This window comes from Bemisia tabaci, chromosome 2, assembly GCF_918797505.1.
Source record: "Bemisia tabaci chromosome 2, PGI_BMITA_v3".
Classification (NCBI taxonomy): Eukaryota; Metazoa; Arthropoda; class Insecta; order Hemiptera; family Aleyrodidae; genus Bemisia; species Bemisia tabaci.
In genome coordinates this window covers 78,588,856-78,616,066 of record NC_092794.1, presented here as the reverse complement: position 1 = coordinate 78,616,066, position 27,211 = coordinate 78,588,856, and the positions used below count along the sequence as shown (strand labels likewise).

Genomic DNA, 27,211 nt, shown 5'->3' with positions numbered 1-27,211 from the left:
CCAGTCAGATTGCCCAAGATTCAGCTCCTCACCTACGAAGGAAAGATTGAATCATGGCGCGCATGGTACAATCTGTTTAAGGTGACTGTCCACAACAGTCCATCACTAAATGCCACTGAGAAATTCCAGTACCTGCTCAGCAGCCTGAAAGGCGAGGCTCTCGCGTTGGTACGGAACCTGTCCATTGACGAAGCCAGCTATACCGTAGCATGGGATCTTCTCAAGAAACGCTATCACTCTGACCGACGATTGATCACGCACCACTTCAACCAGCTGTTAGATCTCCCTGAGATAAAGAACAGCGCCCAAGCATCTTTGCTACTCGACCAACTCCGTGAGAACTCTCAGGCCTTAGAGGCCCTCGATCACCCTCTGAGCTCCTACGACGGACTGATTACCGCCGTCATACTGCGTTAACTCGGCCCAGGACTGAAGAGACGCTTAGACGACTTTCGCGCGGCTCCCACCGAGTTCCCGAAGGTTAACGAGATTGTTTCCTTCTTAGAATCCGAGTGTCTGTGCAATGATGGCACCTCGACTGGGTCATTCCATGTCAACTCAACGAGGTTTTGAATCTTGACCTCTCGGATCATGTTCAAACTTGGTGTGCTGCAAGTTCCTATTGAAAAAGAAATATTCCCCAAATTTTAGGTCATTTGGTCGCTCCGTTAATTTTATACGGAATTTCAAAGTTTAGAAAAAATTGAGTTTTTTTATGAACGACTTTAATGCGTCTTTTTATGCGGTTTAAACGAGCGTTTTCAGCGTGGAAAGAGCTTTCAGAAAATGTATCATATCATAGGGTTTTGTCGACTTAAACTCGAGTTATCGCCTCCGAAGCGCCGGAACGCTAAAAAATGACCCGCTTTTTTGTCACGCTCGGGCCGATCCCCAAAATACTTCATTTTTAATTTCTTTGAAAAACTGATATGTTGTTCCTGACTCTCTATGGCACCTATACGTCTTTACCGTGTCCTGGGGAAATGTTTTGTTCGCGAGTTACAAGCGCGGAAAGGAGCGAAAGTCGGGAAAATCGGCTGTTTTGAACTGCGCGCGGCGACAGATCAGGAGACATGTGGCAACAATGCGAGGTCGGCAGAGGAGTGTGATTCGCCGAACTGAGCAGGAGGGGGCGTTCTCTTTCTAAAACCCATGTGACGTGCGCAGTTGAAAATAGCCGATTTTCCCGACTTTCGCTCCTTTCCGCGCTTATAACTCGCGAACAAAACATTTCCCCAGGATACGGTAAAGACGTATAGGTGCCATAGAGAGTCAGGAACAACATATCAGTTTTTCAAAGAAATTAAAAATGGAGTATTTTGGGGATCGGCCCGAGCATGACAAAAAAGCGGGTCATTTTCTAGCGTTCCGGCGCGCTTCGGAGGCGATAACTCGAGTTTAAGTCGACAAAACCATATGATATTATACATTTTCTGAAAGCTCTTTTCACGCTGGAAACGCTCGTTTAAACCGCGTTTCGAAATATTCGGTAGTTTTTGAATAAAAAATTCGCGAAAATTTAGCGGATTTTCAACTTTGACCCCCCCCCCCGCCACTTTCCCCCAAAATTTGTTGGGGACTTGAAACTTTGGGAAAACATGGGGCATTGTTAGGTGAATAAATAGGGCAGGTTTCAATGGTATCCGACACGAGCGCGAAATGGCCCGATTTGCACGTACCCCTTTTGAATTTTCAAAAAGGGCATTTTAAAAAATTTTGATTTTCTTTGCAGGTGATCCTTACATAATCTTAAAGCATTTCCGAAAGTTTCATTGTGGGCCGCCAAGCGGTTCCTGAGTTATAGCAATAAACGTACCGTAATCCTACTTGAAATGCATCACATGTACTATCGCCGAATTTAGTTTCACGCAGAGTCTCTGGTGACTATTTAGCGACGGCGCGGCGCGGCGCGGCGCGTTGCCTGATAACGCTCTCATGAAGACGCACTGGTTCCTTTGTGAGCGCGTAGTCACTAACACAGACGCACATGAAACACACACAGACATTTTCACTCATTCACCGTGAGAATTCACGTTTTTGGCTCTTTGGAAAGTAAACAAAGATTCGTAATGACGTATCGCGCATCGATTCCCATTCTCACTTGCCTCTTGTTCTTGTGACTAGAGCAAGGAAGAAAGGACCTCATTCCAAATTGTCCGTTTCAACCTTGGCCTGATCTTCGAAATATTTTCAAAGTTGAGAGAGGATCTCCTCCCGAGTCTAAAACACTGACGCATTTTGAAATCGGACGATCACGGAGGGAGGGGGAGGGGAGTCAAAGTAAAAAAATTAAACTCGCAATATCTCGCTAACGCTTTGTCGTAGAAAGATGATATTGGTCTCAAAATGTAGAGAAAACCACCAGCTTTCAGGCGATAATTACAAAATTGGTCCATTTTGGAAATTTCATCCATTGTTGCCACGTTGCCGAAGTTCAAATGTTCAGTTTTTCACCTTTTTAGCTGCGACGTTGAAGGAATCGCACAAAAAGTAATCTAACTATTTTTTGATGAAAGTAGACCGTTTAAGCTTTAAAACAAGCACAAGTTCATCCTGAGGAAACAAGTTGGAGGAGAGATATGATTGTTCAAAGTGGATGTGGTACACTTGGACCTGGTTTGTTCCGAGTCCCAAGATCACCAAATGCCCCCAAACCAATCACGAATTCCAAGGTTGTGCATTTTTATACCCCATTATAGCTAATTCCCGAAGAAAATTATTAAAAAAGAACAAAATATCGAGACATATGAATGTTACAAGACTAGCCTCAGCTGACTCTCGTTGCATCAACAAAAATTCATGCCTCTTTTTCAAATCGTTTCTGTAGGATGGACTTAAATTTAAAAAGCTCAAATGGTACGATTTTATTAGCAATTCCTCTTTTTTCCTCTTATTTCTACCGAGCGAACCGTTGAAGGTAAACATACATTTTTTTATGATCGAAAACTTTGATTTCCCTGTATCCATTGCATATTACTCATTTATCCTGATCTTGTCATTTTTGACGAATGATTTAATCTAGGAGTGACCTATAAAGGTATCGCCCCAGCTAAAAATTGAAAATTTGAACTACGGCAACGTGACAGCAATGGATGACATTTTCAAAATGGACCAATTTTGTCATCATTGTCTGAAAGGTGGTGGTTTCCTCTATATTTTGAGACTAAGATCATCGCTTTACGACAAACCGTTCACGAGATATGCGAGTTGAAATATTTATCTTTGAACCCTTTTCTCTCTATCCGTACTTGTTTGATTTCAAAAATCGTCGGTGTTTTGGACTCGGAAAGTGATCCTCTATCGCGAAAAATTAAAAGCGCGATGGCGTGAGTCGTGAGGCGTGAATTCGCAATATGCTCTTCTCTAGGCTGTTAGTCAGATCCGCGAGAAAAGTTAAAAAGCGAGGCCAGGTTACGTTTTTCTTACCTTCGACTGTGTTGCTCACGTAGCCTTTAAAGCACCACTACAAGTGAGACAAACGAAACCAACACAATAAGGAAATGGAGCAAGGGAAAGGACTCGCGTTGATCACGGCGCAGAGATACGACTATTCGTGCTTGATGGATGTCCGTGTTGCATCTGCAAAATTGAAGGCGCAATGGCCCGGGGCATGAACTCGCAATGCTCCGCTATGTGCTGCCAATGAGGTGTCTCTTAGATTCAGGGAGAAAAGTTAAAAAAGAGGCCCAAATAGGTCCCTCCTTTCTTCGACTGTGTTGATTTGATACTCGATTCTTTTTTGGAATGATTTGCAGACCAACATCTAAAGCTCGCGTGAACCGGCCCCATCCAATCTGCGGGGCAGGTTTTGTTAGGAAGCCTTGCAATTTGACCCGGCTTCAGCATTTAAGTGTTAATAAAAATATCATTAAAATGACTGCACCTTCCTCGCAAAAAGTCAGTATTCAACATTGGATCCAAAATAGGCCATTCAGTCTGTGAATTTCAATAAAATTTGGTTATGCTATCTCACAAATTTAGGCTTCAATTGTTCGGTCACGTCTGAAAATATTCTCATTTCCAACAAAATTATTGCCGAATGGATCTTCCTGCCGTATATACCTGATGCATTTAATTGATTTGTTCCTATCTCTTTTTTTACTTGCCTTATTAAACACCTTGTCCTTTGCTAGACTCGACACTCTTTTTCCCTCTCTCTCTCCTTCAAAATTTCACCTTGTACTAACTAGATTGCATGTTTCATTTTCCAATCAAGGAAGCTAAAAAGATCTTTCCAGCTGTCATGTTTCTTGGGTTCATCATTTTCAGACTTTTAGTGTTTAAAAGCAGTATTTTAGGTGGCCAGATCTGCCTCAGAATCTCTAGAAATAACGGAGCTTGGATGCGTCTGGTAGCTGTGATTTGTTCTCTTTTTTTCGTTTCACATGTCCATCGGTTACTTTAACACGCTCAATTTTAAAAATTTTTCTCTGGGGGTGCATCCCCCCGGGAAATATCATACGACACCCCCTTAACCGGCCAAGGGTCCACGCTCTTAGATGTGAGCCAGTCCGTCCACGCGAGGAACGTTTAATTTTACGAGGGAACTGGTGTCCGATAGAAATGAATAAGGTAATTTTTGGATCGAGTAATACAAAAGGATATAGGTTATTGCACGTCCAACGAATGTCTCTCACTTTTTCTAATAACAATTTTTCTCCAGTCAAATGACATAATGCGCTTGTAAAGCCCTAAGTGGAACGCATCATTTTGTTTTTCGTCCGAAAGAACGGAAAAATTATTTTATCTAGGTCCTTAATGGAGGACCTTCCACTAACTATATGTTTGCTGCTAGATCAGAGAATGGCCGTGTTTTTTTTATATATACTTCTGACCAATATTTTGGAAATCCGAAGGTTTATACAAATGCGTATTTTTGGCATTTGAATAAGGGTTTTTTTTGTTGCAAACTCGATCTTTCGGAAAATTAGTGGGTTGTGGAAAATACAAAGGTCGATTCGGGGTCAGAAGCAAAAAATAAGATATAGTAGCTCAATTATAGCTATCTGAATAAAATGATTTTTTGTCCTTCCGGACTCAAAACAACGGATCAGTTTTATATATGATTCATGGGTGGATAATGCCATTTTGACCGGAAAACTCTCATCAGAAAAAGGGAGACATGTTTTTTGGACATGCGGTATGCGATACATGTCTGGCTAGTGTCTATATGTATCCTTGGCCCCTAAATTCAAGAATTACTTCGGTTTATCTCGATCATGCATCAATTTCCAGAAAATCAAATTTTCCTTGGAAAATTCATTTTTAAATAATCCCAATTTGCCTGGAAAATGGCAGAGACAGGGACAAACCGAGGTCATACTTGGACCCAGGGCTGAATATTACACGAGAATTCGCTAATGAAGCATTCATTTTTTTTTCGGTGTATACTTGTGTAATCTTTCATATTCAACAGCGGACCAATTTTGCGTCAATTTCAAACTTCCTGCGCGAAGAAGTATATCCTGAATTAAGAAGTCCTTTGGAACAAGGGTGGGTGCTCAAAAAGGTAGTTCCGCGGAAATCGCATTTGAAAGTTCAGAAGTGCATAGCGTTGGTACTAGCCAATATCTTCGCACGAAATTTAATTAGTTTGAAAGAACAAGTCTTTGAGAGTATACTTGCAAAAACGGAACATTGTGACTACATTCCCCTATGATCCCTACAAGATAACGTGGATCGTTGTGTAAAAAGGGTGGGGGGGGGGGGGCACGACTTTTTAATACACTATGTATATTTCCTGAAACTAGGAAGAATCCAGTTTCAGAAAACGCGTTCTCCGGAAAAAGGGCGGATGCGCGCATACGCCTTTGTCCCAAAGAACTCCATGTAACCTGCCGGCACGGCGGTGTCTAGAAGAAAAAAATCAGTTGCACCTCATGAAATTTTAGCTCTATTTTCGAGTGACCGCGGTGTTGCGCTGTCAATTATGGGTTTGCACCTATAGATGCTTGTCTGAGGGATATTTTCTTGAAAAAGTAGCAGATTTGTCAATTGTTCATGTGCCTCCGTTTTCCTCGTTGGCATGAGATGAGATAGGTCCACTGTCCAGTCAGCACCCGATATCTCCGAAACGCGCCACGCCGCGCTGCGCCTCGTCGCACAGTTTACATTTGATTTGGAGCGGCCTATGCGTGAAACTAAATTCGGCGATAGTACCTACTATACAGGGTGTCTCACGAAAAACGAGCCACCATGAATATCTGCCGAACGCGTCGGAATTTCGAAAAACGGTAAAAGACGTGTTCGTTTATATCGAGGGGGACACCTTTTGGCGTATTCGACATTTTCCCAAACCGCGGGAGGGGCGCGGGGCGGGGGGTGCCCCACCCGTAAGTCGAACTTTTCAAATGGCACCCCTACTTTTTTATTTCAGAAATCAATTCTACGCAAAAAAACAAGCCACCCTGTCCAAACCGAATGTAAATCGGACAATTTTTCAGTGATTGACAGAGTTTGAAACATTTTTTTCATGCTCTTTTCAAAAATTTCCCACGCCCAAAGGAATTGCTGTATCAAACCAAACTCTCCGCCAAAAAAATTCTTAAACATGGCACTTTCGATAAAAAAATGAAAGAAATTTGCTGCACTCGAAATCTGGAGCACGCGGAGCCCTTCTTTGCGACATTAAAATTCGTTATACCGAACATTTCCGAGGGGCGCTCATCGGGATGGAGTAGTAAGTTTTAGACAAGAATTATTAATCTTTTTTCTGAAACATAAGAAACCGTGTCCATGAAGAAGCAGTTAAGTAGAAAAACAACACAACGTGGAAAAATAGCGTCCTCAGAAGTATCAAGGTCCGGCTCAAGTCATTGACCCCCCCCCCCCCCCCCAAAAAAAAGCCAATCCATTTGTGTCTGTTTTCGAACTTTTCATTCCAGGTTTGTTTTTGTTTTTTCGGTAATTTGGAGCGCAACGGTGATTTTTTGAAAAGTGGTCAATTTAAAATTTTGACCGGCTGTAACTTTTGAACGAGTGAACCGATTTTAATTTTATTTGCGTCATTTTTCTTCTCTTTTTAAGTTCTTTTTAACCATGTCTAAAAAATGAGGGTTGCTATTTGAATTTTGGAAGTTGCCCCCCCTTGGGGCCCCCCAAGGGGGGTCCACCAAAGAAAACCCCCCCTCGAAAAATTTCCCCTTCTGGATGATGAAGAATGCCACAAACCGCGACCTTTTATCTTTTTTTGTTCAAAAATTATACCCACTTTTCAGTTACTTTACGGACACCCGGTATACACATATATAGTAGGTACATATGATGCATTTCAAGTAGGATTACGGTACGTTTATTGCCATAATTCAGGAACCGCTTGGCGGCCCACAATGAAACTTTCGGAAATGCTTTAAGATTATGTAAGGATCACCTACAAAGAAAATCAAAATTTTAAAAAATGCCCTTTGTGAAAAATTCAAATTTGAAAATTAAAAATTTTCCAAAAATTGTCAAATTTTTTTTCTTAAATAAAAGAACCTCTAGACTTCAAAACAAGACCTAGTCCAAGTTTTTCCGATGAACCGTTGAAAAGTAACAGCCGTTCAAAGTTTTATCGGTCATAAAAAAACTCAATTTTTTCCAAACTTTGAAATTCCATATAAAATTAACGGAGCGACCAAATGACCTAAAATTTGGGGAATATTTCTTTTTCAATAGGAACTTGCAGCACATCAAGTTTGAACATGATCCGAGAGGTCAAGGTTCAAAACCTCGTTGAGTTGACATGGAATGACCCGACTAGCAAGAGCGAGTCTAAGGCCTTGCTCGCCACCAGAGCGGCTTCTCCTCAACAGTCCGCCGCTCACGCTATATCCTCCGCTGGAAGAACAGCTCCGCCCTCCGATAGGACGCAAGACTCCACATCGTGCCCCTGCTGCACAGGACAGCGGCATGAACTGCATGCCTGTCCCTGGTTTCGTGCGAAAACCCTTCCTGAACGACGTGAGCTTGTCCGCGCTCACAGAAGATGCTTCAATTGTCTTCGCCCCCACCAAAGACGGGACTGCTCTACGCAGAGCCGATGCCGCCAATGCCAGGCCAAGCATCACACATTGCTTCATGATACCGCAAATGCTACCCACGGGACTTCCAAATCAGTCCTAGAGGAAAAGACGGTCTTGCTGGGCACTTGCAAACAAAAGACCACGGTTATGCTCCCCACCATGCAACCACGAGTAAAGGGTCAGAACGGTTCAACCCGAGTACGAGGCCTACTCGATTCAGGAGCTATGACTACCATCCTCACTAACAAGTGTGCTGATGTGATAGGTGTGACACGCCGTCCTGGAACCAGTCACATTGAAGGAATCGATGGCATGCGCGGTAGCACTTGCGCTGAAGCAGTAGTTACACTGACATCTCCGAATCACCAGGTGATTAGTAAGAATCACACGGTGTTATTGATCGACTCTATCACCACTAACGTACCACCCGTAACCATCTCAACCGCCGTTAGGCGCCGGCTGGCTGATCTCCCTCTTGCCGACCCCGACTTCGATCGCCCAGGTCCTATCGACATTCTGATTGGGGCAGATCTTTACGCCCGGACTGTTACCGGACCCGCAACCTCTCTAGGTCCCTCTATGCCATCAGCTTTTGAGACAAATGGCTATGGCTACATCATCTTAGGTACCGCTCCTTCCCAGACGGCTACCATTGCTGCGCTCACCGCCGAGGCTGTGGATGAGCCCGTATCCGAAGAGTACAAGACCATCCAAAGGTTTTGGCAGCTTGAAGAGGTTCGACCCACGAACATCGAGCCCACTCCTGAGCACGACATTTGGCTGTGACATCCGCCAAATGTACCTGCAGGCCTTCCTCGAACCTCAAGACAGATGTTGGCAGCTCATTTACTGGCGCCCCAGTGAAGATGCCCCGTTAAAGGTTTACCAGCTCAACACGGTCACCTTTGGCATTACTTGCTCCGCTTTCCTCTCAATGAGAGTGCTCAAACAGCTGGCTATAGAATACGCCGAGGAGTACCCGCTAGCAGCCAGGGCCATCTTGGAGGCCAGTTATGTCGACAATATCGCCACTGGAGGACGCAACCTCGAAGAGGCTAGACTGATTAGAGACCAGCTCATCGCACTTCTTAAAAGAGGTAACTTCTTTCTGCGAAAATGGATGAGCAACGACCAAGGTCTTTTGAGTAATCTCCCGGCTGATCTACTTGAAATTCCAGTGACTTGGGAGGGCCAAGCACCGTCATACTCAGTGATGGGCCCACAATGGCTTCCCAGTCCTGACGTATTCACCTATCGCATACAGCCCAACTCGAAGCCTACCACAAAACGAGGAGTCCTGTCTGTCATCGCCTCAATTTTCGACCCACTCGGGTTTCTCAGCCCCGTGGTATTCTTCTGCAAGTGTGTCATGCAGCAACTTTGGCCCTGGCAGCTAGGGTGGGACGACCCTCTCCCGGAAGACATCTCCACGCGCTGGGCTGGATTTCTCGAACTCCTCAAATCTCTGGGTGACGTAAAGATTCAGCGATACGTCTACGACGTAGACATTCCCATCCAGCTCCACGGTTTTTGTGATACAGCGGAATTGGGCTATGCTGCTTGCGTCTACATAAGACCAGATCAACCATTGGGTATGCATCATCTTTATGTCGTGAAAACTAAGGTAGCACCCCTGAGTAAAATTACTTTGCCACGTTTGGAACTATCAGGTGCCCACCTGCTAACCAACCTCATGACTTATATTGTCGCCAGGTTGCCAAAATACTACCAAATCTCCAGTCTCTATGCCTGGACCGATTCGACCACAGTTTTACAATGGATCCAAACTCCTCCACACCGGTTAAAGACCTTCGTGGATAACCGGGTTGCCTTCATCCAATAAGAGATTCCAACAATGACTTGGCACAACGTGCCTAGCCGTGACAACCCTGCAGACCCCGCTTCACGTGGGATCTCTCCAGCGCATCTAGTAGATTACAGCCTGTGGTGGCACGGCCCACCGTGGCTCCTGGAAAACTCAGACAAATGGCCGTCGCTGCCCCTTCCACTTCCACAAGAGCCGATACCAGAGACGGCAAAGCCAAGGACAGTAGTATGAAAATGAGGACTTGAGCCTAGAAGTTTTTAGCCAAATTGTGCAGAAAAATATGAATTAAATTACAGCGTTGTATGGTGATTATTGTTCAATATGGCAACGCTGTAAAAAAAGTATTGTATGTTGCCCCTTCAACATGCAGGTTATGCAATGGTGTAATGCAGCCCCTTCATTATGCTGGATATGCAATGGTGTATTCTTCAAGATGGCGGTTACAGCGTTGGCGGACGGTGCACTTAAATAAATGATTTAATTATTGGTAAAATTTTGCTGTATCGATTTTTACAGTGTTGCCAGATGGTGCACAATAATCGGATTTTCGGACTTGTAAAATTTTTCGGTTTCGAAAGACCGTATTTTACAGTATGGGCCTGGTATCGGATACTGGATAGTAGGGTCTGATTCGAGAAATTGAAAAATTTTCGAAAAATTACCCTCGTCCGATCCGCCGCGGACGGATGCGATTCTTTTCCATTATCGAAGATCGGAAAACTGTACGGACCGAATTTTGATACGAGTTTTTGTTTTCGAGATTTCGGACTTGTAAAATTTTCGGCTTCGAGAGACCGTATCTTACAGTATGGGCCTGGTATCGGATACTGGAGATTAGGGTCTGATTCGGAAATTTCCATTTTCTTAGTAGTGTGCGCTTGGAGATGCGTATGGGAACCTTGTGTTTTGCGATGAGCGACTGGGATTGGATATTGCAATGTTCAGTTTGATGAATCAAAAAATTTTATTATTCTACAATTTGGTACAACAAATAGAAAAATCATAAAAAGAAAAGAAAGCTATACAAGTTAAAATAATCCATGCTGATACATCCCAGTATCACCCGTTGGACATATATCGGGCACAGAGACAGCGTTCTGAATGATTTTGGTGCGCTCTAAGTTGTTCAAGAATTCACTTTTGCTTGTCAGAATGACTATAATAGAGCATGTCACGAGAGACCAGGATTCCTTATTCTTGAGGAGCAAGTTTTGGAAGTTTTCGACGGTCATAGAGCGTCCCGGACTTCTGGAGAGTGGAAGGATTAGGTCTTTTTCCGAGAGCCGCTCTCCTCTCTCTGGTGTACAATGCTATGCGAATCGCACTCAAAAGTCTGCATATCTTCCAGTCCCGTTCGTCTATTTTCTTGTACCCCTGCTTTAGGAAGTACATTATTTCGTGCTCGTCTGCGACACGTTCTAGGAGACTGCAAAATCTTTCCGTTATCTCAAGTAACCCATAACACGCGAAGGGATCAGAAGTGTCTATTGAGCTGAGTTTAAGATGGTGGTACAACTTGTCAGGAAAAAGGAGTCTGGCAAACTTGTTCAAAAGCTCTGCTCGTATTCCTGGAATCTTGAAAGTGAGAGCCTCATACACCATGTCCAAGGTGTTCATCGCTCTAATCGATTGTGATTTGAGGGTTGGAGCGTCCATACTTGATGAGCTCCTGTTTTGAAATGATCGATCACACTTCCTCGACACTATTTATACGTTCCCTGACTAGAATTGATAATTTTCCCCACTTGCATGAAAGCCTAGTTTTATATTACTACTATAAATTATGACTACACAGTTTGTCCGAGTTTAACCGAGTCTGGTGATTAGCAAATACTACTATATTTACTATGAGGTAAATTGTAACTCTACATAAAAGTGTAATTTATGTTACGACTTATGACTACACAGTTTGCCCGAGTGAAACCGAGTTTGATGATTAACAAATACTACTATATATACTTTGAGGTAAATTATGACTCTACAGTTTCTTTCCGCTCGGTAAGGAAACTATATATACTTACCTCCGAGTAGAAAACTCGTCAGTCTCACTTTTGATGATATTGGAAACCCTCGAGCTTATAATAGTATTCACATGTTCACTCTGAAATCTTTTCAACGAACAGAAACGTATAAACGAGAAAATAGTGTTGATTTTCTGTTCTGACGAAATCAGAAAATCTCGAGCTTATAAAAGTATAAAACTTCGAGCTTATAATAGTATTCAGTTGTTCACTCTGAAATCGTTTCAGAGAACAGAATCTTACAAACTTAAATAAAGTGTAGATTTTCTGTTGTGACGAAATCAGAAAGCCTTGAGCTTATAATAGTATTCAGTGGTTCGCTCTGAAATCTTTTCAGTGAACAGAATCTTACAACGTAAAGATATTGTATGTTTCCTTTTCTTACCGACTCCGAAAACTTAGAGCTGAAAGTAGTATCTTTATCATGGCTGCTCAAGAACAAGCACAACAGATTGTTGAAACTTTCATCCAATGTGATATTTGTGATGAATTTTGTAAACAAGGTGAAAAGCACTAACACTGTGCGGAACAAATTAAGAAGGAGAAGGGTATCAACGATGAAACGCACATTAAAAAGGAGTACAACGCGCTCATCCATTGTGATCTTTGTGATGAGTTTTATGCGGAGGGAGAGAATCATGAGAAATCTCCCGGACACATTGAAAAGATGTCCATCATAAAAGACACCTCATCACCTGCCGATGACAAAAACGATGAGAATCAAGAATATTGTGACACGTGCAAAATATCATACGATATAAGAGAAAAGCATGAAGAATCTGCAAGTCACATAAGAAATTTGTTTGAGTCTAAAGTATCGATTGTTCAAGTCGAGACTGCTTGTCAAAGCAGATTGAAAACATTTTTCATCACAAACCTCCAACCGGAGATTCTCATCATCGATGACTACCTGCTAACAGCTAAAGACCTCGTGATTGGAAAAATTAAAGAAGAACTCACCGGCGAGGCATTGAAGGTTAATATACTAGTTTACGCTTGACGACCCTCCCTGCCGAGATACGGCAAACGAGTTTCACCGAAAAACCTTCAATTTTCTGCACAAACCACAAACCGTTGAGAAGCTGTTTGTGAGGTTATAAACACAGTTTTGATAACAGAGATAAGGGCTGGTATGCTGATAAGATAACAATAGTGCAATCATGAGCAATTCTAGGACGACGTAATAATCCTAAAATTTCATGAAATAATTCATTTTTTCTGAGCCAGATTAGTTCGGTACTAGAAATTCATATTCAAAGCTATTCACTCAATCCAGGTTCTCTAATTTTCGTGTCACTTTCATAGTTCTGTCGTCAAAAGTTCAAAACTTAAGTTGTACTTATCCCTATTCATCGCATCGTGTTTCTTTTACAGCTAATTAGTATCAATCAATTTTTTGTTCTTTACGCTCAAACTGCATAGTACTTGTATATCATGCTGTTTGATGAGTGGATAAAAATTGAGGAGTTGAATCATCGGATTCTTCAGAAAGAAACATCTTTTAACTGCATTGACAAAATACCTATTACACTTCAACTTAACAATCCGCAATGTATAAATTTTTGCTCATTCTTGTTTCTTACTGGAGGTTCGCCTTCTTGGGCCCTAATATTCTGGATCTATATGTATTGATGAGAGACATCATTATAAGAGCCAAAGATTCAACCAGCAATTCTTTATATTGATTCCCCTACAACTCAGTAAAGGATTCAGCCACCCTCAACTAAGAATGACAGGTCATATTGATGGTGCAAGTGTGTTCACAAGTTTTTAACTTTAATATACCATAATTGTATACAAAAATGTTGAATTTCCTTTCCCCTCTTTAAAGCGATTAATCTTGTAAACTGTAAGTAAAACTTCATCTCGCTCATTAATTTCTTTGCAGCCAATAATTTTTTTACTGTTCACAATTTACTATGAGAGAGGAAAATGAGCTTCATTCAATGAACTCCGACTCGTCCAAGTGATTGTGAAAATTTTGAAACTAACCAGATATTCTCGTGAATAACGCCAATGACACATTTTTTCTCTGTGTATGGGCATCATTGAAAAAAGCTTATGTTATATATCATTTTATTTCTTTGGTCTCCTGTAAGAAAGTAACACATTAGGCTTTAAATTTTTTCATGATGCTGCTGATCAGCTTCCTACCGTTTTTGCAATTGGGGGAAAATTACAAATCAAATGAGATTTGACTAATTGCTCTCAGTATGCTTATTGAAGAAAAAAAATAAAGCAGGGCATCTCGGTTTTTTTTGCAATATGATCGACAGTCTCCCCGTCAAAGACATCTAGGCATCCTTGATCAAATCAAGCTATCAAATGGCTAAGGCCGGAAACTTTTTCTTAAATAAAAATGGCCCACTTGTTTGATGGGATGAGTGAACTCCGATTAACCAGCTTAGCTGCATCAAATACCTGCGGGCTGCTGGTAAGTATTTCGAAAAAAGTCTCTGACCTCGTCAATTTGATTTTAACTCTAAAATCTCTAGTAAGTAGGTAGTACCTGCTCCTGCCAATGCTTTCAAGCAGATGTTACTTACTTATCACTTGGTCGACTTGAGAAAGTGATGGGTTACAAAAATTGCAGAATCCACTGCTGATTTTAAAAGTAGCTACTGAAATACTCATGCTTGGATTCTAGCATGCCAACATGTTTCGTGATGGGAATGTAGATAGAAATGTGATGTATAAGTAACAATCAAGGAAAATGGGGCTCAAGGTGAAAGCACACAATTTTCAATTATCAATAACCATGACCAAAGTTATCACTATAAGCCCAATTCACATGCACTATCAGACTTTTTATCCAACATGCCTAATTGGGCGAAAAGTTGGATTGAAAGTTGGATAGTGTGATACTGACGCGATAAAAGACAATTTGATGAAAAACGGAACAGAAGCTTGAATGTGATGTCACATTCAACGTGGCGCCTCCAATTGGATGGAAAGGTGAACAGAAAGTAATCGAATGACATTTTTTTGCATTCAACTTCTATCCTACTTTTCGTCCAATTATATTGGATGAAAATTTTGATAGTGTGAATTGGGCTTTACCTATTTTCTGTTCCCCTTCTAAATACCTCCATGAATATACGATTCAAACTTTAGGTCCTTTTCTGCCGGACTCAATTACACATGGACTAAGTATTTAGGTAATGTAGATGCACCAAACTTGAACCGTAGGAAATAGATTCAAAGGTTTAATCCTCTACAATGATGAGGACCAAGTTTGAGGATTTTTTGCAACGTTAAAAATATTTTGACAGAGAAAAATTTAAGGCTCTTGTTTGATGCAAAACTACTTCCAAGTCATTTTTTCCACAATGCACCTAGCATTGATAATGATTGCAAGGATCGAAAAGCTTCGGCTATAATCTAATAAATATCTTTCTTAACACCTTGGTGTTATGTATTCACATATTCCTACTATAAGTAATGCACTTTATTGCATTTTTGTCAAACTAATCGTTCAAATGATGATACTGCGATGCTGCTTACAAGTTTCTAGGAATTTCAAGGAACAATGAGTCAAAATTGCATCACGACATCAAGTCTAATGATATTGAGATCCTGTCAGTAGTTCAGCATCAATATTGCTGGATGAAAACCCAGTTTGCTTATGAGGAAAGCATAAGTATTTGCTGCTCTCAATTCGAACTTTATCAGGTATGGCGGAACATGTATGAAATGGTAAGAAAAGAGGAACTAATCTAGCCATCATAACCAGAGACAAATCATGATGGGTGGATGACATGGCAAAATGTAAAGTGTGTAATAGTAGTGTAACGGAATAGAAAGGAGAGCGATGTCAATGACGGTGAAGAATGGATCTATCAGCCTTCACAACATGGCAACGGTCCAATGATCTTCCTGGCTAAGATTCTCACTGATACTTCTTGCATCCTTGGAAGCATTCTGTTTTGACACAAACAGAAGCTTCACGAAAATTCAAATGAGTAGCTCATGTACATAAAGGAAAAATATGTAAAATATATACATTACAAAAATATAGACAAAAATACAATGGCAGCGATAGCAGTGATAAGAGGAAATCAGTTTCAAAAGCGCGGTGTTGACGTTGAGATAGTTGAGAGGTGACACTCCTTGGTGTACGTTGCTTGTCGTTTGCCGCATCTCAGCAGGAAGCAAAAACCGTTTACGCTGAGTACGAGAAAGCTGACGACAAGGACAAGGAAGGAATGCAGTTGAAAAAGTTTAAGACTAAAAACGAAGCTATTTTCGCGTCAACGGATCTGGACGAGTATTATGAAAAGTTCAGGGCCAAGATCAATAAAGAGTCATTCGATTTTCACATGAACGGATCCGGGTGGGTGCTGAAGAAGATACAGGGTATGGAGCTACGTGTCAACCGCTATTACGCTTTACATCGAGGAGGAACGTACGTTAAGGTGCCATTTTCGATGAACAATGTTGTCAATGTAAATAACGGTGAATCAGACGATTGTTTCCGGTACGCAATGTTGGGAAAGTTCCTCCCAAGGGATTCGAAGCATAAATATCGTCCGGAAAAATATGTAGATATACTCAATCGTTACGATTCCTCGGACGTTCGATTCCCCACTATTATAGATGACAATGTCAAATTTGAGAAAAGGAACAACGTATCGGTATCGGTATTTGGGCTCCGTGAGAGTTTGGTGTCCAACAAGAAAAAGTATATAGTTTACCCAATTAAAGTTGCCGACCCGGAAAGAGAGGACCACACCGACCTACTGTGTCTCTCAACCCCCGTACCTTTAAGTTACCATTATTGCTGGATCAGTAACTTTGAACAACTTGTACATAAACAGTTGACTAAATGTAAACGTCAAGTGTTCATCTGCAAGAAATGTTTTACGCACAAGTACTCGATGGAGCAATTGAGTCAACATAAAGTTCTTTGCTCTTTGGTAAGCAAAGACGCATTTCTAGCTTCATTTCCCGACGAGCGATACCTAGTTCGAAAATCACCATAAGGAAATGAAACATAATTATGTAATTTATGCAGACTTTGAAGCCTACTTATAACAACTTCATGGTGACTCGGAGCATCCAGCTTCTGCGTGTAGGCGACACATCTCAAATTCTTACGCTTACCTCCTCGTCACGGAGGATCCTGAATTTAAAATGACGGAACCAAAACTGTACCGTGGCGAGGAGGCACATATCAAATTTCTGGACGATATAATCACTCTGGTAGAAAGAATTAGTAGGAGTTACAATGACAAAGAGGGTAAAATAATAATGACACATGAAGACCGGGCCACATTTGAAGCGGAAAATAGTTGTGGGCATTGCGAGGTGGATTTCTCACAACCAGGTATCGTAAAGGTAAGGGATCATGCCCATCAAAAGAGAGCAGGAGGGAAAACAAGGTCCAATTATCGAAAAGCCTTATGTTCAAATTGCAATCTTATTTTCCGACATGAAAAATGTGTTAGAGTCGTCCTGCACAATGGAAGTAGGCACGATTTCCACGAGGTAGTGCTGGCTCTGAACAAGTATCCTCATAACGTCGAAATAATACCACACACGGAGGAAAATTACATCAGCATGACGGTCCATATGGGTAACAGGTTTTCGATCAAGTTCATCGACTCGTTCCGCTTCCTCCCCGCGTCGTTGGATAAACTGGTTCAGACGATCCCGCGCGAATCTTTCGTTCGCACGAGGAAGCTCACCCGCACAGACAATGAGTTCGATATGGTTTGTCGGAAAGCTCCGTTCCCGTACGATTACGTTGACAATCCGGCCAAGCTGAACGAGACGCGTCCACCACCGCGAGAGGCTTTCTTCAACACCCTGACTCAAACGGACATCTCCGAAGAGGAATACGAACGGTTTCTCCAAGTTTGGCAAACTTTCAATTTCCGTAATCTCGGCGAATATTCAGATTTCTACTTGCGACTCGATGTGTGCCTCCTCAGCGATGTGTTCGAGGAGTTCCGACTCTTTGGAATGAAAAACTATGGTTTGGACTGTGCCAACTACTTAACGCTCCCTGGTTTCGCTTTCGTCGCCTTCTTAAAAATAACTAAAGCGAAAATCCAACTCTTCAATGATATGGATATGGTATTCATGATTATGAGCTCGATCCGAGGCGGGATAACACAGGTGGTGAAACGGCACGCTCTCGCGAACAACCCTTTGATACGGGGTCAGTTTGATCCTAAAATACCACTGAGCTATATACAATACTTAGATGTGACGGCACTGTACGCCCATACCATGAGCAAGCATCTACCCTACGATAACTACACTTGGGTCCCGGAAGGAGAAGAGTTGTTAATTCTGGCGAAAACTATAATCAACCATCCCGACGACGCTCCTTTCGGGTTCATACTCGATGTAGATATTGAATATCCAGAACACCTCCACGACCTACACAAGGACCTTCCGTTCTTGTGCAGGAACGAAATACCACCATCGGGAGCGGGGAAATCGACGAACTATTGACGACTCTAGCTAATAAATACAACTATGTTATCCACTATGTAATGTTGAAAGAAGCGCTCGGTCAAGGATTAAAACTCCTGCGCGTCAACCGGGCCATCAAATTCCGTCAGGCACCTTTCTTGGCACCCTTCATCGAGCTGAACGCCCGGTTGAGACGGGACGCTACGAATCCGTTCTACCAAACGCTCCTGAAACTATGCAGCAACGCTTGCTACGGAAAATTTATCGAGAACCCGTTGAAGCGAAAGAATATTAAATTGGGTACAAACAGTAAACAGATATTGAAAGCCATCTCACGGGTCGATTTCATAGATCGCACGATTTTCGACGAAGAATTGGTAGCTATACACTTGAGAAGAACAGAGGTCGTCATAGACAGGCCAATGATAGTTGGTTTTTTAATCTTAGATCTGAGTAAAGTACACATGTATCAATTCCACTATAATCACATGCTTAAGAAGTACGATCCCGACCGAGTTTAACTTCTATATATGGATACGGACTCGTTCATTTACGAGTTGATTACACCGAACGTCTACGATGATATGATGTCAGACCTACACATGTACGACACCTCCAACTTCCTAGAAGGACATCAATGTCGCAGCGCGACGAACCGCAAAGTGATGGGTACTTTTAAAGACGAAACGGCGGGAAGACCCATTATCGAGTTCGTCGCGCTGCGACCGAAAATGTACGCCTATCGATTCAGCGACGGTGAAACGGAGAAAAGAGCAAAAGGGGTATCGACGGGAGCATTAAGATCGCTAAACTTCGAAAACTTCCGGAGCGTATTGCAGGATCCTGAACCGAGGATGAGCGCCCCGATGCGCAGGATCGGGGCGCGGACATATAAACTATACTCATTTGAAAGTACAAAAAGAACTCTCTCCGGACTAGACGATAAACGTTGTATTTTAAAAGACGGCGTTAACACTGTTCCTTGGGGTCATCGTGACATCAACGATCTTTGCATGGTGGATGAAAGTTGCGGAGCCGAGACCGAGTTGAGAAAAATCCTCGCTGTTGAACGACCTCGTATAAATGGTATAAATAATTCTGGAGAACCGTCAGTTAAGAAACCTCGAATTTGAAAATACTAAAAAGTGTAACTAACGGAACGAGAAGATGATGGCTTGTCTCGATGTACAAGGTTTTTGGAGCCAAGGAAAATTCATCGTCGAAGAGTTTGGTCTTGTGGATATGGAGTGTACTGAAACTGAACTCTATTTATTCAAACCTCCGTTCCCGAGCAGCAAGTTGAGCGCTAAAGATGTTGTGACAAACAACTGGTTAACACGCAATCATCATCACTTGGAATGGGAAAGCGGGTTTCTCGAGTACGGTGAATTCACTTCAAAAATGAATCGCATCGGGAACCACTACGATGTACTATATGTTAAAGGTGAACAAAAACGAGATTTCATCAGTCGTTTAGTGCCGGAAAAATGTATCGTTGTAAATTTGGACTCTAAAGATTGCCCGTCCTTGCGACTATTGGCTCGTCGGTCGACAGCATATCGACGGTGAAACTACCAAACCACGTATCTCGTTTGCGGTGTTTAAAAATCTACGCTCACATTTTATTTTTTTGAAGCAGACCAAATCGATATCATTCCTTGAAATTTTCGCGGAATTTTCTCCGCACAAAGAAGAAAAATCACAGAAATTTTCAAGACTGGATGTTAAGTAGTTTTTTATTTAAAAAATAAAGTATGACAGGAAGTCTGCGACGTCGCAAACCGAGATACGTGGTTTGGTAGTTTCACCGTCGATATACGTGTCCTTTAGTACATCCATTCTGCGCTATGTCGAACGCATTCCGATCGTGTATGTGGTTGTCGGAATCCTCTTATCGTGATTATTTCAAAACTGAAATCATGCAGGAGCAGCAGAAGATTATAGTGGCAGACGAACAAAGGAATCACCCCGAAAATAATATAGGAGTGGGAAATAAGTCAGATTGAACGAACCGAAATATAGCAGACGAAAAGTGAAATCATCCGTGCTTAATATAGCAGACAAATTATCGAATCAACCCGACTTAATATATAGCACACGAAAAGTGGAATCATCCGCAGACGAAATATCGAACCGAAATATAGCAGTCGAAAATAATTGAAATCATCCGTGCTTAATATAGCAGACAACTTGTGTCACTCGAAATATATAGCACACGAAAATTGGAATCATCCGTACCTTGATATACAGCAGATAGAACTGACGACATGGACGTTTTCAACAATTCAGTCGTGATCGTCAACGCTAAAGAGCTGACTGTAAACGCCCGCTACAAGATGAACAAACTCATCAAAATGCCATCCAAGTACGGGATAACCGTTGCCGCTGATATCGTCTTCGATGATCATCATCGTCTCCTCTTCCTACCCTCGCACATTGCGGACCGTTTGACGGACGATGCAATTCAGGATATTAACGCTGGATCCTTCGATCTGATCTACGAAGGCCCGATCGGAAGAACACACAAATTCACACTCGTTCCAAACGTTGCAGCTTGATTTATATTGTACGTCATGCTTGTATTCCTTTCTAAATGATGTAATGCTTGAAAAAAAAAAAAAATAACATGCTTGTAAAAAAAAGTGAAAAAATAAACATGTTATTTTTTTTTAAAATTTTTGCTTAAGATCAATCAAATTTCCTCACGGTTCCGTGCAGTAGTTCGTACGAATACTTCACAGGTGTGATCAGAATCACTTGGGCTGTAGTGTTGGCCGGGAAATTCTCTTTTACCACAACGGTCAACGTGATATCCACCGGAGCTGTTTTTAAATCTTCACCTTGAACGCATTTGATGACAAAAATCGCGCGATCTTTGAAATGTTCATACAACATAGCTGGCTCGCAGAGTTTCTCACCTTTTCAGTAGTCTCTCATAAAATCGGTGTAGTGCAGATAGGCGTAATGATAATCCATACTCGAGAATTCGTAGATCGTGTCAATTTGAGGAAACCGACGCTCACCGATTTGAACGCTGACCGAGCGCACATTTACATTGTCGAAAAGAGAGGAATCCTTCAGGTGATTGTCTCGTCGATCCGTTTGAAATACCAACACCACGAATTTGGGCTTGTGCCTGCTGATTGTTCTTACGCTCCATTTGAACGTCTTGGTCGGAAAAATCCCCGGGATGTCGTGCGATTCCCAATTCATGTAACCGAAACTCATCTTGTCATTCTTCTTCATCTTGAGCAAGATTTGTTTTTCCAGTTCCAATGTGAATTTGACGATGGGAATCTCCCAATAAATTTCGACTATTTTAAAGTTGATGGTGTAACCGTCCGCGGTCGCCGCGTCGGTGATATAATATGCGTTCTTATCCGTACCACTGCGCACTAGGATCAACTCTTTCGAGCATCTGACTAGAACGTCTTTGAAATGTACCGCGAATCCGCTGAGTGTAGACAACGGTACGATAGCGGAGAAAGTTTGATTCGCCGTTGTGTAATCCCATTCGGTCCATGAATGAGCGATGTCACAAAACCCGGCAGTTGCGAGTCCCGCGGTTTCCGCTCTAGTGTATGTGAGATAATTTTTCACCGCCGATGTCACTCCGACAGACTGCATGCTATCGACTTCCGTCCCGTTCACTTTATACTGCATACGGTCGAACATTTACTGGATATAATTGTTAGCCAACTTGAATGGAGATTTTGTAGCATCTGCGGCGGCTCCAGGATTTTTCGCGAGTTTCATAGGTGGGATGCGCAAACCTTGTTGACTTCCCTGACCCCCCTGAATATCAGTGCCAAAGAGTAGCCGATAGATTATATCGTATGCATTATTTTCATACGCCTTGAGCCTTAATCAACTTAATTATCAATCCTCTCCTTCTTTCAGGTACATGTGTTTCATGTCGTTTTTCCACTTTTCGGAATTTTTGGCAATTGCTGCAACGGATCATGGAAATTTGTCCGTCAAGTCATTCATTTTGAATCATAGTCCAGCATACAATATTGCTGCCGTCACTAGTTGGGTTGAATTTTTTACTGAGTGGTACTTTTGGCCTGGTAAGCACCTTTCTAAATTTTCGTTCTCTTTTGTTAATTTACCTAAACGTTAATAGCCAGTTTTCTAAAAATATATCAATAGGTAACTATGGGAAGCTGAGGAGGGCATAAGAGAGTAGGGTAAACATTTTAAAAGGAAGTGGGTAAATTAATGGAGGAAAGATTAGCTTAGGATAAACATTCACAAGATTGGTTTGACTCTCCATTCCTGATTCAAGAAGGGTTTAGATCACCTGCTTTACAGGTGTTACAGTCTAAAGTTGCGGTAACTAACCGCAGCTAAATGATGAGTTTCGATTAATTTTAAGCATTAAAGAAACCTTACTTTATCAAAAATACCGATTGTTGAGTTAAATAACAACATTGAAATTCACTAAGAAATAACAGGATTATTTTTAATGATATTCTCATGATCATCACCTATCGACAGTACAGAACAGAATGAAACCTGAAATATATTCATCTAACCTAGAAATATTAGTATCAGCTGTTTTTACTTGACATTCTCCCCCTTGAGCCTTGCTCAAAAGGGTTGCTATTAACATCAAAATATTTTAATTAAAACATGTCATTTAATTTATCAGTGATTAGTCAGTATGATCAATTCTTCAGTGGATTGCATTTTCATCTTTGGACTAAAGAAGTGGGCTATTGAGCAAGCCTCTGTCATAACGTCTGAGTTTCAGCACATAGGGGGTAGATGCTCTTGATTCACCAATAGTATGCGCATGTTATCCTATTTCTTGTCGTCATTTTGAAAATGTTCACTTAATTCTTCCTAATTTTTCACTGGGCTATGATCTTGAAGCCATGACGCCAGGGTTAGCGCTGTTAAATTTTGTTTATCCACAGGATTCCCGTCACCTCAAAAGGAGATTCTTCACGACCAAACCTCAATATATAGGGTGATCCAAAAGTCCCTCCTCCCTCTAATTTTTTACCTAATTAAGGTAAAGATTTGAAACTTGGGGTTGTTCCTAGGTCAAAGAGAGCTGCTTTTTTGGGTTTTCTTATAAACCGAAAATTAGTTGTTTTATAAATCTAAGTACAAATGTGTTAATCTTATACAAAATACCCTCAAGTTCCAAGTTTTAGGCAAATCCATCAGCAAAAAACCGAGGTGGCAATTTTCGGTCATTTTAAACTTTAACCGGCGGCCATTTCGGAAATTTCGGTCGTTTTAAAAATCTAAAGTCAAATTTGTTTGTATCGTGTCAAAATACCTTTAGATACTGATTCTCGCGCAAATCTTTCGACAAGCAACCGGTGTGAATTTTCGGCCATTTTGAACTTTAACCGGCCGCCATTTTGAAACGGATTGAGATATTGGCCTCGGGTTTGCGCGAAAAGTTTTCGTTCATTATGCTCTTTTGAATGAGCCATCACAAAAGGGGTCTTCCTATTTGAAAATTAAAAGTTGGGGTCCGTTGCCCCCCCAAGGGGGGCCCCCTTGGAAATTTTAGGGGGGCCAAAAAGTAGCTCCCTTTGACCTAGGAACATCCCCCAAGTTTCAAATCTTTACCTCAATTAGGTAAAAAGTTAGAGAGGGTGGAAGGGACTTTTAGATCACCCTGTATTTGATGACCCGGAACGCAATGAAGTGAACCTCAGGGACATTTTCATTTCATGAAGCTCATCATTTACAGTGAATACTGCCTCATTAAAAACCTTAACCGCATGATAAACCATTGGACAAAAACATTGACAAGGGGAAAAGAGTGCAGTGTACGATTCTAACACGATATTGAGAGTCTAGGTCCGTTTTCGTTGAATTCAGTTGATCAAAGTTTGATCAACTGAACGATGATTTTTGCGTCATAATCTTTTTGTTCGTTTTCATCTCCTTCCTCTGCTTCCTCTTTTCTTCCATTCTATACCGAGAACCTTCACGTCTCCTCCTGTGTTAGAATACATAACGCTTTTGAAAGGTTTTGAGACTCTTTAAGAAAACTGTAGATATTCGAAGCCCATTTCCGCAGGCCATTAGGTGTCAAGATTTTTTCAACCTCTAACTTTAATATTTTGTCTTCATTTACATTTGGACCGAGTCCATCAGAAAGGAACCAATCGACTTTACGTTGAAACTGAGAAAAAGAGGTTTGAGGTTTTATTCCTGCATAAGGCTCAACATAAAAAATAAACTTTAACCCCTCCTTTCACCATAAAGAAGTTTGTTTTTAGACTTCCAGTTTTTGGCAGGAGAAAATATATGGCTAGCGGAACTCCAAAATATTGTTAACTCAATTTTTTAAAAAATGTGGGTCGGTTCCTTTCTGATGAAGTCGGTTCATTTATTCCTCCCCCTAAAAATCATTCAGGTTTAAAGAGGACAAATTGCTTTCTGCTATTCTTGAAAAGTTACGTGACGGCGGGAAAAGACAAGTAATGGACTTCGGACGTTTCCGCATACTTTGAGGTCGCCCACCAAAAAATGTGTTCAGGATTGCCTAGGATGCATGAAATCGATTGTGATTATATAGAGTAGGGTGAAATTATTCATCTTTAGAGAGTCTTGAATGAGAATTCAAATTTGCCCCCTCGACAAATCATAGGAACCCTCCAAATCCCCCCCCTCCCAATCGAAAAAACAGTAAAAAAATCGGCTATTTTCTCTCGTTGTTCTGTTACCAGCTCACGTTACGAGAGCAGAACTTTTTTCCTTATCTAACTTCTCATCTATAGACCAGCTCACGTTCCAAAAGAAGAACTTTTTTCCTTATCTAATTTCTCATCTATAGAGGGTCCTAAACAAGAATCCAAATTTGCCCCCTTGACAAGTCATGGGAACTCCTCCGAAAACCCCTCCAAAATCGAAAAAACTGACAAAAAGCGGTTATTTTCTCTTGTTGTGCTACTGTCGCACGTTTTGAGAGCAGAACTTTTTTTCTCACCTGGGTTCTCATCTGTAGAGGGTCCTAAACGGGAATTCAAATATTCCCCCTCGACAAATTATGGGAACCCCTCCAATCCCCCCGCCCCCCACCTAAAATCGAAAAAACGGTCAAACATCAGTTATGTTCTCTAGTTTTTCGGCTATCATTGCAAAAACCTTTGCATTTATGACTATATATGTGGATCTCACTTGAAAGCAGATAATGTTTTGGTCATTTTTAACATGACCTGAAATTTTTCTCATGAAAATTGAGCTCACATTAGGGTCCTCAAAGAAAACCCAAAATTTTCAAAATTTCGTTTTGTAATGGTTTTTTGCTTGTAATTGTAAATTGCTCTCCCATTAATATTACGACTCTATGTACTCTATGACGAGTATTAGTATCAGCTATTTTGACTTTGACACTGAACATGCATTAGATTGCTTTACAACTAGGGCCAGAAGAATGATTTTTATGTCTGAATTACGAAACTTTCCTAAGTAAGACTGCCTAGGTCAACTACTCAGAATGATGAAATCTCCTTTCTTCAAAGTTACCATTCCTTATTTACGATTATCATCAGTGGCAATCAATAAAACAACTTTCAGAACTTTTTAAAGTTATATAATTTTTCAGGATTAAAACTGATCCGTAGCGCGAGTTACATAGGGATCTTGATGTGCATTGGAGGAGAAGCCCTTCGAAAAGCAGCAATCTTCACAGCAGCGAAGAACTTTAATCATATTATCCAGTCCGAAAAGAAGGACGATCATGTTCTTGTCACTCATGGTGTTTACAGTCTATGCAGACATCCCAGTTATGTTGGTTGGTTTTACTGGTCCATAGGCACCCAGGTAAGTTATCATACTTTTCTACAAATTGTTTTACCTTCATGTACGGTTGAAAACTCTTTAGGTGGAAGAAAGTGCTGCCAAATAAAAATTAGGAATGACGTTTCCCCCATAAAGCACTAATATTCTTCAAGTAAACTCCATGCTATGCTTTTAATTTTTTCCTCTGTAATAATATTAAAGTATCTTTGGAAGTATAAATAAAGCCATTCACTTTTAAGTGAAAAACTAATTTTGAGAAAATTGCATTTGAAGCTCTAATTATTACTGAGGACCATGTCCCAAGAATGTATCCTTTTTAGCAAAAAGCTCTTCCTAATAGTGTAACTCCTACACCTACTGTGCAGTGTTTTTTGTCTCTTGAACATTTTCTAGTTTAAGTCTCTTCATTCTCACTGATTCAGTTATTATATGTAGAATTTGACGGATGTTATGTCTTCCCTTGAAAGAATCTTCAGAAAAGATGTATAAATGCCATGATATAAACTTTTTCGCCTTTAAGAGGGTGAGTTTTGAGTGGTTCCGTCTACAAACTTTTTGTAAGAAGAGACATAGGTGATTTGCGAAAGGAACATGCATCATTATTTCTTGACGTAAAAGGTGTAGGAAAAGCGAAGAATCACTTTTCAGCACTTTACGTTAAAAGAGTGGAAGTGATGGTAGTGTAAGCGAATTTTATCAAGAGGTTCGGTACTACTTTTGAGCCCGAGCCTCTGAGCTGTCATTCTATTTGAGTTCGAATTTCCAGTTCGGTGACTAACGAATCGCAACGTTGGTGCGTGATTTTGGGACAACCTCGCGAGGTGGTTCTAAAAAAAGTTCGACCTATCGAAAACTAAAGGATCTGATTGGTCGAATTTGGTAACAACGGTGCCCACTGGTGTTAGTGATTGATGAGACAAACTGGGACAGAACTTCCCAAAGAGGTTCGGAACACTGAATAAAATTCGCTTTGTGCCAGACACCTTTAAATCCTCAAAAATCCATCATCGTGACTGTAGGTAGCCATGCTCCTCCAATACCCTGTCTTGTCCCTCACAGGCAACAGGGTAGGGGAGGGACACGGCTTTCTGTTATTGGTAGGTTGACATTGTTCGGCCACAGAATGTACAAGCTTATACGTTCCTATACATAGCCACTAT

The 27,211-nt window shown here is 41.3% G+C and overlaps 1 protein-coding gene across 4 annotated transcripts in view; it reads left to right on the top strand.

The window, feature by feature from the left end:
- Icmt (isoprenylcysteine carboxylmethyltransferase ste14) overlaps nt 1-27,211 on the top strand; it is a 49,375-nt gene that overhangs the window by 12,324 nt on the left and 9,840 nt on the right. For all 4 annotated transcript variants that reach the window (XM_072296378.1, XM_019053630.2, XM_072296380.1 and 1 more), the window contains 2 exons: nt 22,176-22,345; nt 25,855-26,072. In XM_072296378.1, the coding sequence (XP_072152479.1) occupies nt 22,176-22,345; nt 25,855-26,072 (388 nt within the window). The remainder of the gene's footprint in view (nt 1-22,175; nt 22,346-25,854; nt 26,073-27,211) is intronic.